The 15,830-nt window shown below is 44.9% G+C and overlaps 1 protein-coding gene across 9 annotated transcripts in view; it reads left to right on the top strand.

Moving 5' to 3' along the window:
• Nphp1 (nephrocystin 1) overlaps window positions 1–15,830 on the top strand; it is a 59,960-nt gene that overhangs the window by 16,731 nt on the left and 27,399 nt on the right. For 4 of the 9 annotated variants that reach the window (XM_076570593.1, XM_042276194.2, XM_076570595.1 and 1 more), the window contains exons 5-10: window positions 3,830–4,031; window positions 8,413–8,514; window positions 9,637–9,749; window positions 10,341–10,383; window positions 11,252–11,339; window positions 14,057–14,154. In XM_076570593.1, the coding sequence (XP_076426708.1) occupies window positions 3,830–4,031; window positions 8,413–8,514; window positions 9,637–9,749; window positions 10,341–10,383; window positions 11,252–11,339; window positions 14,057–14,154 (646 nt within the window). The remainder of the gene's footprint in view (window positions 1–3,829; window positions 4,032–8,412; window positions 8,515–9,636; window positions 9,750–10,340; window positions 10,384–11,251; window positions 11,340–14,056; window positions 14,155–15,830) is intronic. The other 5 variants (XM_042276196.2, XM_076570596.1, XM_042276195.2 and 2 more) reach the window with 3 other exon arrangements.

Genomic DNA, 15,830 nt, shown 5'->3' with positions numbered 1-15,830 from the left:
TTCTCTCTTTGCCTTTTGGTTACTTTGGCTAGTGGTTTGTCTATCTTGTTGATTTTTTCAAAGAACCAACTCTTTGTTTCATTGATTTTTTGTATTGTTCTCTTGTTTTCTATTTCGTTGATTTCAGCCCTCAATTTGATTATTTCCTGGCGTCTATTTCTCCTGGGTGAGTTTGTTTCTTTTTGTTCTAGAGCTTTCAGTTGTGCTGTTAATTCATTGGTATGGGATTGCTCCATCTTCTTTATGTGTGCATTTAGAGCTATGAATTTTCCTCTTAGCACTGCTTTCATAGTGTCCCATAAGTTTGGGTATGTTGTACTTTCATTTTCATTGAATTCTAGGAACTCTTTAATTTCTGTCTTTATTTCTTCCTTGACCCATTGATGTTTCAGGTGGGTATTATTCAGTTTCCATGAGTTTGTGGGTTTTCTATAATTTTTGTTGTTATTGAGTTCTAACTTTAAGGCTTGGTGGTCTGATAAAATACAGGAGGTTATTCCAATTTTTTTGTATCTGTTGAGATTTGTTTTGTGTCCAAGCATGTGGTCAATTTTTGAGAAGGTTCCATGGGGTGCTGAGAAGAAGGTATATTCTTTTGTGTTAGGATGGAATATTCTGTATATATCTATTAGGTCCATTTGAGTCATAACATCTGTTAGGTCCTTTATTTCTTTGTTAAGTTTCAGTCTGGTAGATCTATCTTTTGGTGAGAGTGGTGTGTTAAAATCTCCCACTACTAATGTGTGGGGTTTGATGTGCGTTTTAAACTTTAGTAGTGTTTCTTTTATGAATGTGGGTGCTTTTGTATTTGGAGCATAAATGTTTAGAATCGAGACTTCATCTTGGTGGATTTTTCCTGTGATGAATATGTAATGTCCATCCTGGTCTCTTTTGATTGATTTTAGTTTGAAGTCTATTTTATTAGATATTAGGATAGCTACACCAGCTTGTTTCTTAGGTCCATTTGCTTGGAAAACCTTTTCCCAGCCCTTTACTCGGAGGTAGTGTCTGTCTTTGGAGTTAAGGTGTGTTTCTTGTATGCAGCATATGGATGGGTCCTGTTTTCTAATCCATTCTGTTAGTCTGTGTCTTTTTATAGGTGAGTTGAGACCATTGATATTGATGGATATTAATGACCAGTGATTGTTAATTCCTGTTATTTTTTTGGTTGTGTTGTGTTGTCCTTCTGTGGTGTATGTTGGTGTAGGATTATCTATTGCTTGATTTTTCATGGATGTGTTTAGCTTCTTTGGGTTGAATTTTCCCTTCTAGTGCTTTCTGTAGGGCTGGGTTTGTGGACAGGTATTGATTAAATCTGGTTTTATCCTGGAATATTTTGTTTACTCCGCCTATGGTGATTAAGAGTTTTGCTGGGTATAATAGTCTGGGTTGGCATCCATGGTCTCTTAGTGTCTGCATGAGGTTTGTCCATGATCTTCTATCTTTCATAGTCTCTATTGAGTAGTCTGGTGTTATTCTGATGGGTTTGCCTTTATATGTTACTTGGTCCTTTTCCTTTGCAGCTCTTAATATTTTTTCTTTATTCTGTGTGTTTAGTGTTTTGATTATTATGTGGCGAGGGGACTTTTTTTTTGGATCCAGCCTATTCGGTGTTCTGTAAGCTTCTTGTATCTTCATAGGTATTTCTTTCTTTAGGTTAGGAAAGTTTTCTTCTATGATTTTGTTGAATATATTTTCTGTGCCTTTGAGTTGGTATTCTTCTCCTTCTTCTATCCCTATTATTCTTAGGTTTGGTCTTTTCATGGTGTCCCAAATTTCCTGGACGTTTTGTGTTAGGACTTTTTTGTCTTTATTGTTTTCTTTGACTGACGAATCTATTTTCTCTATCGTGTCTTCAGTGTCAGAGATTCTCTGTTCCATCTCTTGCAATCGGTTGGTTATGCTTGTTTCTGTAGTTCCTGTTCGTTTTGTCAGGATTTCTATTTCCAGCATTCCCTCAGCATGTGTTTTCTTTATTGTCTCAAATTCATTTTTCAGATCTTGGAATGTTTCTTTCATCTGTTTAATTGCTTTTTCTTGGCTTGATTTGATTTCTTCCCATTTTTTGTTCGTTTTTTCTTCCATTTCTTTAAGGGAGTTTTTTATTTCCTCTTTAATGGAGTTTTTCATTTCCTCTTTAAGGGAAGTTTTTATTTCCTCTTTAAGGGAGTTTTTTATTTCCTCTTTAAGGAAAGTTTTTATTTCCTCTTTAAGGTAGTTTTTCAATTCCTCTTTAAGGAAAGTTTTTATTTCCTCATTGAGGGAATGTTTTATTTCTTCTTTAAGGGCCTCTATCATCTTCTTAATGTCATTTTTAGGGTTGATTTCTTCTGTTTCTTCTGTCATGGTATGTTTAGGTCTTGCAGGTGTAGAATCACTAGGTTCTGATGTTGCCATATAGGTCTTTATGTTGTTGCCTGTATTTTTGCACTGGCGCCTACTCATCTCTTCCTCTGTGAGGTGCAGGTGGTGTCTGTGTCTGAGAGTGCCTCTCTTGTTCTAATTTTTAGTCTTGGTTTAGTAGGGGTTCTTGGTTAAATTGGTGCTTTTGGGCTATTTCTTCAGGGGCAGCTGATTTCGATCGGTGAATTATATACTTATGATTCTGGTGATCTGGTTTGGTGTCTGGGTAGCGCCTTCTTCTGTGTTCTCAGGTCACTTTTTGTTCATTTGTCAACTCCTCAGCTGATCTTGTTTCTTCAGACTTTAAACTGTAGGCATCTGAATCCTCTCCCAGATGGGTTTCAGCTGAGCAGGGTAGTCTTACCAACACCTCCAAGTTGTTGGGTTTCACAGGATCAGCAGCTGGGCCCTGGGTTGTCCTCAGACGGAGTGTTCAGATTCGTTCTGGTTCTGATCCACGGAGATAGCTTCTTCCCCAGATGTTGGGGTTAGGGGCGTCCCTGTTCCAAGCTGTGTCTGCTTGTCTCTGTCCCTGGGCCTGTTTACCTCTGCGGTCCGCCGCCGGGCCTGTATGTCCCTGTCAACTGCCGCTGGGTCTGTCTGCCTCTGGGGGCCGCCACCGGGCCTGAATGACCCTGTCGGCCGCTGCACGTCTACCTCAGCGGGCTGCTGCTGGGCCCGTCTACCTCCGCGGGCCGCCGCCGCAGGCCTACCTGCATCTGCTTGTCTCTGCCGCCGGGCCTGTCTACCTCTGTGGGCCGCCGCTGGGACTGAATGTCTCTGCCGGCTGCCTCCAGGCCTGAATATCCCTGTAGGCTGTCGCCGCTGGGCCCGTCTACCTCAGCGGGCTGCTGCTGGGCCCGTCTACCTCCGTGGGCCGCCGCCGCAGGCCTACCTGCGTCTGCTTGTCTCTGCCGCCGGGCCTGTCTACCTCTGTGGGCCGCCGCTGGGCCTGAATGTCTCTGCCGGCTGCTGCCGGGCCTGAATGTCCCTGTCGGCCGCTGCCGCCGGGCCCGTTTACCTCAGCGGGCCGCCGCTGGGCCCGTCTACTTCTGTGGGCCGCCGCTGGGCCTGAATGTCTCTGCCGGCTGCCGCTGGGTCTGAATATCCCTGTCGGCTGCCGCCGCTGGGCCCGTCTACCTCCACCGGCCCCCGCCGCAGGCCTACCTGCATCTGCTTGTCTCTGCCGCCGGGCCTGTCTACCTCTGTGGGCCGCCGCTGGGACTGAATGTCTCTGCCGGCTGCCGCCGGGCCTGAATATCTCTGTCGGCTGCCGCCGCTGGGCCCGTCTACCTCAGCGGGCTGCTGCTGGGCCCGTCTACCTCCGCGGGCCGCCGCCGCAGGCCTACCTGCGTCTGCTTGTCTCTGCCGCCGGGCCTGTCTACCCGACTTCAGGTGATCTTATTGATAGAATTGTTTTTCACAGAGAGGAGGCACACAGTGACAAAGAGGAAGATGATTTGACTGAAGAAGATGAAGAAGAAACTGAAGAAACTGGTGGAGAGGAAGAAGAATCAGGAGAGGAGGAAGAAAGGCAGGAACACACCTCCCCAACACAAGCAGAAGTCGTCAAGTACTTTGCTCTCGGGGATTTCGCTGCTCAGCAGGCTGGGGACCTGACGTTCAAGGTAGGTGTTAGTCTGCGGCTTGGCCAGGGCAGGTGCATCCCTAACGGTAAGAAAAGTCCCGAGAGCTGTGTGTGTGTGTGTGTGTGTTACACAGTCCTGAGAGCTGTCTGTGTGTGTTACACAGTCCTGAGAGCTGTCTGTGTGTGTGTGTGTGTGTTATACAGTCCCGAGAGCTGTCTGTGTGTGTGTTACACAGTCCCGAGAGCTGTCTGTGTGTGTGTTACACAGTCCCAAGAGCTGTCTGTGTGTGTGTTACACAGTCCCGAGAGCTGTCTGTGTGTGTGTTACACAGTCCTGAGAGCTGTCTGTGTGTGTGTGTTACACAGTCCTGAGAGCTGTCTGTGTGTGTGTGTGTGTGTGTGTGTGTGTTACACAGTCACGAGAGCTGTCTGTGTGTGTGTGTTACACAGTCCCGAGAGCTGTCTGTGTGTGTGTGTGTTACACAGTCCTGAGAGCTGTCTGTGTGTGTTACACAGTCCCGAGAGCTGTCTGTGTGGTTGTGTTACACAGTCCCGAGAGCTGTCTGTGTGTGTGTTACACAGTCCCGAGAGCTGTCTGTGTGTGTTACACACTCCCGAGAGCTGTCTGTGTGTGTGTGTGTTACACAGTCCTGAGAGCTGTCTGTGTGTGTTACACAGTCCCGAGAGCTGTCTGTGTGTGTGTTACACAGTCCCGAGAGCTGTCTGTCTGTCTGTGTGTGTGTTACACACTCCCGAGAACTGTCTGTGTGTCTGTGTGTGTGTTAAACAGTCCCGACAGCTGTCTGTCTGTGTGTGTTACACAGTCCCGAGAGCTGTCTGTGTGTGTGTTACATAGTCCCGAGAGCTGTCTGTCTGTCTGTGTGTGTGTTACACACTCCCGAGAGCTGTCTGTGTGTGTGTTACACAGTCCCGAGAGCTGTCTGTCTGTCTGTGTGTGTGTTACACACTCCCGAGAGCTGTCTGTGTGTGTGTTACACAGTCCCGAGAGCTGTCTGTCTGTGTGTGTGTGTTACACAGTCCCGACAGCTGTCTGTCTGTCTGTGTTACACACTCCCGAGAGCTGTCTGTCTGTGTGTGTTACACAGTCCCGAGAGCTGTCTGTGTGCGTGTGTTACACAGTCCCGAGAGCTGTCTGTGTGTGTGTTACACAGTCCCGAGAGCTGTCTGTCTGTGTGTGTTACACAGTCCTGAGAGCTGTCTGTCTGTGTGTGTTACACAGTCCCGAGAGCTGTCTGTCTGTGTGTGTGTGTGTTACACAGTCCCGAGAGCTGTCTGTGTGTGTGTGTTACACAGTCCCGAGAGCTGTCTGTCTGTCTGTGTGTGTTACACAGTCCCGAGAGCTGTCTGTGTGTGTTACACAGTCCCGAGAGCTGTCTGTCTGTGTGTGTTACACAGTCCCGAGAGCTGTCTGTCTGTGTGTGTTACACAGTCCCGAGAGCTGTCTGTGTGTGTTACACAGTCCCGAGAGCTGTCTGTCTGTGTGTGTTACACAGTCCTGAGAGCTGTCTGTGTGTGTGTTACACAGTCCCGAGAGCTGTCTGTGTGTGTGTGTGTGTTACACAGTCCCGAGAGCTGTCTGTGTGTGTTACACAGTCCCGAGAGCTGTCTGTCTGTCTGTGTGTGTGTTATACAGTCCCGAGAGCTGTCTGTGTGTGTTACACAGTCCCGAGAGCTGTCTGTGTGTGTGTTACACAGTCCCAAGAGCTGTCTGTGTGTGTGTGTGTTACACAGTCCCGAGAGCTGTCTGTGTGTGTGTGTTACACAGTCCCGAGAGCTGTCTGTGTGTGTGTTACACAGTCCCGAGAGCTGTCTGTGTGTGTTACACAGTCCCGAGAGCTGTCTGTCTGTCTGTGTGTGTGTTATACAGTCCCGAGAGCTGTCTGTGTGTGTTACACAGTCCCGAGAGCTGTCTGTGTGTGTGTGTTACACAGTCCCGAGAGCTGTCTGTGTGTGTGTTACACAGTCCCGAGAGCTGTCTGTGTGTGTGTGTTACACAGTCCCGAGAGCTGTCTGTGTGTGTGTTACACAGTCCCGAGAGCTGTCTGTGTGTGTTACACAGTCCCGAGAGCTGTCTGTGTGTGTGTGTGTTACACAGTCCCGAGAGCTGTCTGTGTGTGTGTTACACAGTCCTGAGAGCTGTCTTTGTGTGTGTGTGTGTGTGTGTGTGTTACACAGTCCCGAGAGTAAACCTTTAGAATAATAACGGTAACTTATAAGTAGCACTAATAGGAGGTTCTCTTATTAAAATGACTACTTCTAAAGATTTTTTTCAAAATAGCTATAGTTTAATAACTCCTAATTAAGGGTACATTTTGTAATTGTGATATGCATGAAGTTATTCAACTCAGACAGAGCCTTAGCTTGAAGTACTAGGCATGCTTCACTTTGTTAGAGGCAATTCTTCAGAAGCCTGGCAGTGTGCACAAGCCTTTACTCCAGCACCCAGGAGGGAGAGACAGACAGATGTAAGTCTAAAACCATCCTGGTCTACATAGTGAGTTCCAGGCCAGCCAAGGCTACATAGTGAGACCTTGTCTTAAAAACAAAACAACCCCCCCAAAGTCATTTCTTCCAGTCACTCATGCTTAGTCCATATATAAGTAGCAGGCGGGTGGAAAAATAAACTCGGGTTTTTTTTCTTAGTGCTGGAGAGCAAACCATAGGCTTTATGTGTGCTAGGCAAGCATTTCCACTAAGTCAGCCTGGCTTCAGACTGGCAGGGTTTTTGTTTTCGTTTTTGTTTTGTTGTTGTTTTTATTTTTCAAGATGGTTTTTCTGTGTAACAATCCTGGCTGTCCTGGAACTCACTTTGCAGACCAGGCTGGCCTCAAACTCAGAGATTCATCTGCCTCTGCCTCCTGAGTGCTGGAATTAAAGGCGTACGCCGCCGATGCTGCCGCCGACGCCACTGCCACCCAGCTAGGCTTGTGGTTCTTATATTTTTGGTTGTGAACCTAGCCTTTAACAGCTGAGCCATCTCTTCAGCCTGACTTGTGGTTATTAACATAAGTTGAAAATTTTAAAGACTGTATTACTCTTAGTCCTTGTAGTTATCAAATTTCAAAATTAAATAACAAATCAATAAATGATATACAAGTGTATTATACAACTAACATATTTATATTTTTGATTCATGAAATTATTTTTCAGTTCTGAAGAATGCCTTCAATATCGACAGACTATATACTCTAAGAAAGACTTTGTTTCTCAATATCTTCAATGGTAGAACTTCTTTGATAATCAAAGATGGAATATATACCAGTCAGTGGTGACACACACTTTTAATATATAATATATATATTTAACATGGTCTCACTGTGTATCTCTGGCTGGCTTGGAACTTACTATATAGACCAGGCTGGCCTCAAACTCAAGAGATCCACCTGCATCTAGCTCCCCAGTGTAGTGATTAAAGGTGTGCACTACCATACCTGGCTGATGGATTATATTTTCATGCATGGATAAATGTCATTCAAAATGTGAATTGAGATATATTAGACAAGTACTATTTTTCACTTCAACATCTGGTTTAATTTCAATTTCACAGAACTGATTTTCCTCAAGGATTCACATGCTGCTTCTGAAAGATACTTTCCAAAGAGAGATTCACAAATTCAGTGTTTCTTTTTTCTTTTCTTTTTTTTTTCTTTTTTTTTTTTTTTTTTTTTTTTTGGTTTTTTGAGACAGCATTTCTCTGTGTAGTTTTGGTGTCTGTCCTGGATCTCACGCTATAGACCAGGCTGGCTCAGACTCATAAAAATCCTCCTGGCTCTGCCTCCATGAGTGCTGGGATTAAAGGCATGCGCCACCACCACCCAGCAAATTCAATGTTTCTTATAGAATGATCAAAGTGTGGGCATAGCATGATGCCTTAAAAATGATAGTGAGGGGCTGGAGAGATGCTCATCAGTTAAGAGTACTTGCTGCTCTTACAGAGGACACAGGTTTGGTTTCCAGCTCCTACATGTAGATCACAACCACCTGTAACTCCAGCTCCATGAGATCCAAAGCCCTTTCTTACTTCCACAGGCACCAGGCATGCATGTGGTACACAGACATGCATGCAGGCAAAACATTCTCTCACACACACACACACACACACACACACACACACACACACACACACACGTAATAGTGAAAAGGTGCATCTCATTTGAATATAAGCTTCGTGTGTGTGTGTGTGTGTGTGTGTGTGTGTGTGTGTGTGTATACTAAATAACCAAATGAAGTGGTTCATTTATAGTCACAGTCAGTAGTAGTGTGACTTTATTTTTAAATGGGACTAAATAATTAATAAAGCTTATTTTACTTTTGTAGACACATATTTGGAAGCATTTGTAATGAAATGTTGTTCATGGTTATTGAATTCTTGTTCAGTTTCTACTTGTTTTTTATTTAAGAAAGGGGACATTCTCCATATAATCGAAAAAAAGCCTGACGGTTGGTGGCTGGCTAAGGATGCTGAAGGGAATGAGGGTCTTATTCCCAGGACCTACTTGGAGGTTAGTCCTGTCATTTATGCCTTTCCTGCTACAGAGTATTTCCATTTTGATGGTAATGAGGCATGGAGCTGTACTTCTCACTTGTTAGCAAGTGGGTGGTTTGAGATAGAGAATTAGCTTTAATTTTGAAGAGACTGTAAGTAGGGGAAGTGCTGTGCATTAACCACCTGCCTCCTGGGACATGCATATGAGCTCTGGAACACTCCCTTCTTAAAGATGCTGTGGGGTTAGTGCTGTTTTCAAGTACCATCCACCTTAGTTTTGAGACAGGGTCTCTCACTGGGTTGCCAAGTAGGCCACCAAGTCTGGGGGATCTGCCTGGCTCAGCCTCCCCAGTGCCTGCCCAGTGATCATTCTTGCAGTCAGAAATTCTTTGAGCACTGAGATGCAGAGTTGGAGACCAAGCAGCTGCTGCGGTGATAACCCACACAGCTGTTTTTGGACTTATCTCACCAATCTGCCATCCCCTGAGAGCGTTTTCTTGTATGTTGGACAGTGCTGGCTGTGGCCATCAAAAGCAATTTCATTATTGTTTTGTTTGCATTTATTATACTCCTTGTTTCCAACTTATATAATTCCTCATTGAATGTAACAGCTGTTATTAATGAAGATGTTAACATTCAGACATTTGTGCTTGATATTTTCGGTCACTTCCAGCTGTGTGTATTTTTGTTAGGTAAATTGGTCAGTGTTCTCACTATGATTTTTGGTTTTATATTTGATATTACTTCTGAAAAGGGCTTTCTTATTCCAAGGTTATCTTCTTCCAGGACTTTTACAGATTCTTTTAATTTTTAATTTAAATTCCATCTAACATAAACAGATATGTGATTTATTTTGGTTAAACTTGTCTCCTTTTTTTTGTTCCTCTTGGACATGATCTAGCTGTGGAGCCCAGGCTAGCCTAGAACTCATGATCCTCCTGACTCAGGTTCCCAAGTTTTGGAATTACCATGCCTCTCCATCTTTTTCAAATAGTGAAATTAGCAAACATATGTTAAAAGATTTCCCCATCACATACAAATATTCTCATCTGTGACAGACCTTCCTTGAAATACTGGTATTTTTGTTGATTGGTTTTGGACTGACGTGCAAATCACTTTATATGTCCATATTTTCCAGCCCTGCACTAAGAAAAACAAGCAAGAGTCAAGTGAAGAAGGCAGCAAGGAGGGCAGTGAGGAGGACGTGGAGGTGGTGGATGAAACTGCGGATGGAGCCCAAGTGAGGCAGAGGTAACGAGGTGGGAGGGGGCATCAGCGCAGCTTAACGAGACGTGCGTGCGTATGTGCATGTGTGTGTGTATACGTGCGTGTGTGTGTGTATGTGTACAACCTTGGATGTTGCTCCTCAGGAGCCATGCACCTTGCTTTTTAATGCTGGGTCTCTGAGAACCTGGGGCTTGCTAATTGGGCTAGGCTGCGTGGACGGTGAGCCCCAGGCACCTTCCTGTCTCCACCTCCCCAGCTCTGAGATTACAAGTGCATGTGCTCGGCTTTCTATGTCGGCTCTAGGGGCTTGAACTCAGGTCTTCACACTTGCATGGCAAGCATTTTACCAAGTAAACCATCTCCAGCCCCAGAAACTTTGGGCTTTATTTTTACTGTCATAAATAATTCAGCACTTGCTTGAAATGCAGACACTTGTTGCTGCTTCTTTAATTTTGTAATGATTTTTAGAGCATTTAGTCGTAGCCTGGCTTCCTCCGAGAAGATGACTGTTGAGTTGTCAGTACTGATTGATGATTACATGCTTTGTTCTCTGACTGCCCAGTTGGAATAGGCATAACTGGTCTGTGCACTGACCTTGCTCCTTTGTCTCCCTAGAACGGATTCCCACTGGAGTGCTGTTCGAAAAGCTCTCTCAGAGGTTGGTATTTCCTGTCTCGTGTTTTGTGTCTAATAATATTGATGTAATTGACAAGTGAGCTACACTTGGTCTGTTACCTAGAAGTTCAGACTGAATTCAGAGCAGAACAGAGCCTGGAGGGATGGAGGTGCAAGGTGGTCAGAGCATAAGGCGTTTCTTCTGCCTTAGTGGGCCTGTGATCCAAATAGCCTTTCTCATTAGGTCCTTCTAGAGAAGTAGAGAGTCTCGTCTGTGATAGGATTTGAGAGTTTGGGATTATCCTGTGTTCCTACATGAAATTTCTATCATTTTGGGAAAACTGATACTAAATTTCAGCTATTTGAGAAACATAAAAAAGACATTAGAGTAAGAAATTATCCATAATTCCATCACCCAGATATTATGTAACATGGTGAAAATCCTTCCTCTGAACCCTGTAAACCATCCCCATTAGCAATGTGGTGAGTCGCCTTCCCGACCCTTCACCCCCTCCCTTAACTACAAGGACATGCTTGTGAGTGCGTCAGCAGGTGTCCACACACAAAGCATCCGTTGACCCTGAAGTACGTGTCAGGGCAGCGGTAACCATTTGTGGAGTGGCATGTGCTGTGGGACTTGACAGGAGCGGACATTTTGGTGCAGGATGCTCTTGAAGCAGCTGCCGTAGAACCCAGGGCTCTGTACTCTAGTCACTATGGGGGTCAGAGTCCTTAAGAGACCAGGGTTCGTGATAAGTGTCCCCCTCGGAAGTGGGGGTTACACTGCAGTATTCCTTACCTCAAAGTCTGTTTTGTATTTCCCTCCTTGGGTTATGGCTGCAATGGTGTTGAAGTGTCACAGAGAGAAGGAGAGGAATGGAAACAAGTCTATTTCATTCTCCTCTCTTCAGCAGATAAACACGATTGATATGTTAGCCACAATGGGAGCGATTCCTGCGGGGTTCCGGCCTTCCATGCTCTCCCAGCTGCTGGATGAAGGTAACGCGAGGCTGTCAGCCTCTCTGCCCTTGCAGCTAAGCAGGCAAAGCTGAAGGGTAATTTTCTGTCGTCGTCAAAACAAGTTGAAGATACTAAATCTACCCCCCACCCCCCCGTGTGTGTGTGTGTGTGTGTGTGTGTGTGTGTGTGTGTGTGTGTGTGTGTGTAAATGTGCTGAGGCCGTGTATCTTTCCAAACTGTTCCCTACTGTACTTTTTGAGGCAAGGCCCCTCACTCAGTTTGCTTAAACTTGCTGGCCAGCAAGCTCCAGGGAAGCCCTCCTCCATCTCTGCCCTCCAGCACAGGGACCACAGATGTGTATCGCCATACTACACCTGGTCCCTGCCTGGGTTCTGAGGGCTAGAATGAGGTCCTCATGCTCACCTTCTGCCAGCTCCCAAATCATGACATGAAGACTTCTTATTAATTATAAAATCCCAGCTCATAGCTTAGGCTTGTTTCTAACTAGTTCTTATAACTTAAATTAACCCATTTCTATTCATCTACGTGTTGCCATGTGACTCATGACTTTTACCTCTTTTCTTTCATGCCTGTTCCCTTTAGTTGGCCGGCAACTCTGCCCTTCTTCCCAGCATCCTCTCTGCCCCGAAAATCCTGCCTAGCTATGGGCCATTCAGCTTCTTATTAAACCAATCCAAGTGACAAATCTTCACAGTGTACAAAGAGATTATTCTACAACACACATGACAAGGGCTTTACTTACTGAGCTGTTTCCCCAGCCCTGGATTTCACCCTCTTGAGTGTCCATCCCTTCCTTGTCCTCCCTGTGGCACTGAGGATGGCCAGGCTGTGTACGGTGCTCTGGGTTCCAGCCCCTTTCCTTATTTCACAAACACAATTTCTACTGTGTGGTTTGAAAGAAAATGGCCCCCAAAGGGAAAGGCACTATTAGGAGGTGTGGCTTTGTTGGAGGAAGTGTGTCACTGTGGAGGTGGGCTTTGAGGTCTCATAGGCTCAAGCCACGCCCAGTAAGACAGACCACTTCCTGTTGCCTGCTATAGGAACCCTGACTAAGACACTGTCCCTTCCCTATATCTTTAGCCAACCTTTCCCAGCCTTCCCCCTATTGGTACATGTCCAATCAGTATTAGCAGGACACCCAATCCTGCAGCCTTTAAGACCAACCCCAAAGCCCCATCCCATTAAGCCCTTCTTTGTAGCAAGACTTTTCCAGAGCATTCTCTCCACCTGGTGTTTGTTTCCTTGTTCATTTTGGGCTTTCCCGGTGCTTGAGAACATCTGTCTGTCTGTAAGCTGTTGTAAAGAAGAACCATGGTGACAGGTGTCACCTGTGTACCTGAGCTGGTCAGTTCTCCTTGGAAGGACTTCTTGAGGTTACCTCTGATCGAATGGCTCTTTCCCATGTCCTTTCCATCCTTCCTCAAGATGCCTACCATGGTTGTGTTATTTTCCCCTGCACCCTTGACACTACTTGAATATAGACAGACTTCCTTTTTGGTTGCCAGCCCCAAATAACAACTTGGAGATTTCTTATTAATTATGAAAGTTTGGCCTTTAGCTTAGGCTTGTCTCAACTAGCTCTTTAATTTAAATTAACCCATTTATATTAATCTATGTTCTGTCACGTGGCGTTACCTCTCTTTCATCTTACACCTCCTGTTTCCTCTCTGTCTGGCTGGTGACTCCACCTTTCTTCTTCCCAGAGTCCTCTCTGTCCCCAGAAGTCCCGCCTAACCTCTTTCTGCCTTGGCCATTCAGCTCTTTATTAAACCAATCAGAAGGCGCCTTGGCAAAGACACATCTTCACAGTATAAACAAATATTCTGCAACATTTGAGCACCTTAAAACTCATGCATCAGCATCATGTGTCAGACCCCTCACGCAGCTAGCTGTAAGCTAATGAGGGCAGGACACATCTCTCGGGGTCACTGTTCTGTTTCTGGCTTTTAACGTAACACTTGGCACAAAACTATTTCTTGAGTGAGTAGTGATTTCTGTAGTAAACAGTCCAGTTGTAGGCCTGCGATCCCAGCCTGTGGGAGGCAGAAGGAAGAGAACCAGAAATTCAAAGTCATCCTTGGCTACATAGAGAGTTAGAGACCAGACTGGTATTTATAAAAGGAGACATTGTCTCAAAAAATTAATTAAAAAAATGAAAACTAATTATGTAATATTTTCCTCAAGTCTCTAAAACGTGATTACAAATTTCTTATATTTTACACAAACATTTGAATGAATCATCCTTATCATGAGGCATGCTTTTTGTCTAAAAATCTTTAGAACTCTCAGAGCTGCCTTTAGGTGATCGTTATATATTTATATCTTTAAGTTTTACGCCCTGTTTTAATATATAAATGTATATTGGTACATCTGCCTTGGAAATTGAATTCTTAGTGAGTACATGGCTTTTCAGAAACTTTTTGCTAAGTTGTCCTGTAACATTATGGATTTGGGATTTTGACTTTCATTCTCTTTGTAAGAAAATAAAGGGGAACCAAAAAAAAAAAAAAAAAAAAAAAAAAAAAAAAAAAATGAGCCGGGCGGTGGTGGCGCACGCCTTTAATCCCAGCACTCGGGAGGCAGAGGTAGGCGGATCTTTGTGAGTTCGAGGCCAGCCTGGGCTACCAAGTGAGTTCCAGGAAAGGCGCAAAGCTACACAGAGAAACCCTGTCTCGAAAAACCAAAAAAAAAAAAAAAAAAAAAAAAAAAAGAAAATAAAGGGGATGTTGTTTTAGCAGGGAACCAGTTTCGAGCAAGCTACTTCTTACAGCCAGAGCTCACGACATCGCAGCTGGCCTTCAGAGATCTACTGTGGGATGCTAAGGCAGGCACGGTAGGTGTGCTTTCTGTTGATCAGATGGGAGTGCCAGCATCTGTCCTATGACAAGGATGTAAATAGCATATAACGTGGAAACTGACAAATCCATTGCAGAGAATACACTCTGTGTTTCCAAAAGATACTTTATAATTTGAACTTTGTACCTCAACTTCATCTTCCTCTCTTTTCTGCTGTTCTTCTCTCATTACAAAAGAATTCTAAGTTTATATCTTTTTAAAATAAATGTATTTATTTATTTTACATCCCTGCTGGTTTCCCCTCCCTCCTCTCCTCCCAGTCCCTACCCCAACACCTCCCCTCTGTCCCCATCCCCCAATCCACTCCCCCTCTATTTCTGTTCAGGAAAGGGCAGGTCTCCCCTTGGTATCAACAAAACATGACATATCAAGTTGCAGTAAGACTAAGCACCTCCCCATGTATTAAGGCTGGGCAAGATGACCCAGTATGAGGAGTAGGGTCCCAAAGGCCTGTAAAAGAGTTGGAGACGACAGCCCCTGCTCCCACTGTTAGGAGTCCCACAAGAGGACACAACTGTAACTAGGCAGAGTGCCTAGGTCAGTCCCATGCAGGCTCCCTGGTTGTTGGTTCAGTCTCTGAGAGCCCCTATGAGCCCAGGTTAGTTGATTCTGTGAGTTTTCTTGTGGTGTCCTTGACCTCTCTGGCTCCTACAATCCTTTCTCCCCTCTTCTGCAGGATTCCCTGAGGTCCGCCTAATGTTTAGCTGTGGTCTGCATCTGTTTCCATCAGTTGCTGGGTGAAGCCTCCCTGATGACAGTTGAGCCAGGCACCAATCTGGTCACAGGAGATGGCCAGTTCAGGCTATTTATCTGCTATTGCTAGGAGTCTAAGCCGGGGTCCTCCCCATAGACTCCTGGGAGATTCCCCTGCACCAGGCTTCTTCTTCTGGACCCGAAATGCCCCCCAGAACTCCCCTTCAGCACTCTCCCCCTCTGTGCCCCCAACCTGATCACTCATGTCCCCATCCCCCATCCACCCTCAGTCCACTCATTAAATATCTTCTATTTTTCCTTTCCAGGGAGATCAGGGTGTCCCCCCATGAACCCTTCTTGTTATCTAGTCTCTGGGTCTATGGATTGTAGCATAGTTATTCTTTATTTTACAGCTAATATCTACTTATGAGTGAGTACACACCATGTTTGTCTTTCTGGGTCTGGTTTGCCTCACTCAGGATGATTTTTTCTAGTTCCATCCATTTGCCTGCAAATTTCCTGGTGTCCTCATTTTTAACAGCTGAGTAATACTCCATTGTGTAAATGTGCCATATTTTCTTTCTCCATTCCTTGGTTGAGGGACATCTAGGTTGTTTCCAGGTTCTGACTGTTATAAATAAAGCTGCTATGAACATAGTTAAACAAGTGTCTTTTTTTTTTTTTTTTTTTTGGAGACACGTTCTCACTGTGTAACTCTGGCTGTTCTGTCTTTTTTTTCTGAAAAAAGAAATTTTATATAATTTTTTATGTGCATAGGTGTTTTGACTTTATGTATGTATGTCTGTGTACCACGTGTGTGCCTGGTGCCTGCAGAGGCCCGAAGTGGAAATTGGGTCCCCTGGAACTGGAGTAACAGATGGTCATGAACCACTCTGTGGGTGCTGGGAATCTAACCCAGGTGTCTGGAAGATCAGCTGGTGATCTTATCCACTGAACCAT

Source organism: Peromyscus maniculatus, chromosome 4, assembly GCF_049852395.1.
Source record: "Peromyscus maniculatus bairdii isolate BWxNUB_F1_BW_parent chromosome 4, HU_Pman_BW_mat_3.1, whole genome shotgun sequence".
In the NCBI taxonomy this organism is placed as follows: domain Eukaryota; kingdom Metazoa; phylum Chordata; class Mammalia; order Rodentia; family Cricetidae; genus Peromyscus; species Peromyscus maniculatus.
This window is presented reverse-complemented; position numbering and strand designations above follow the sequence as displayed.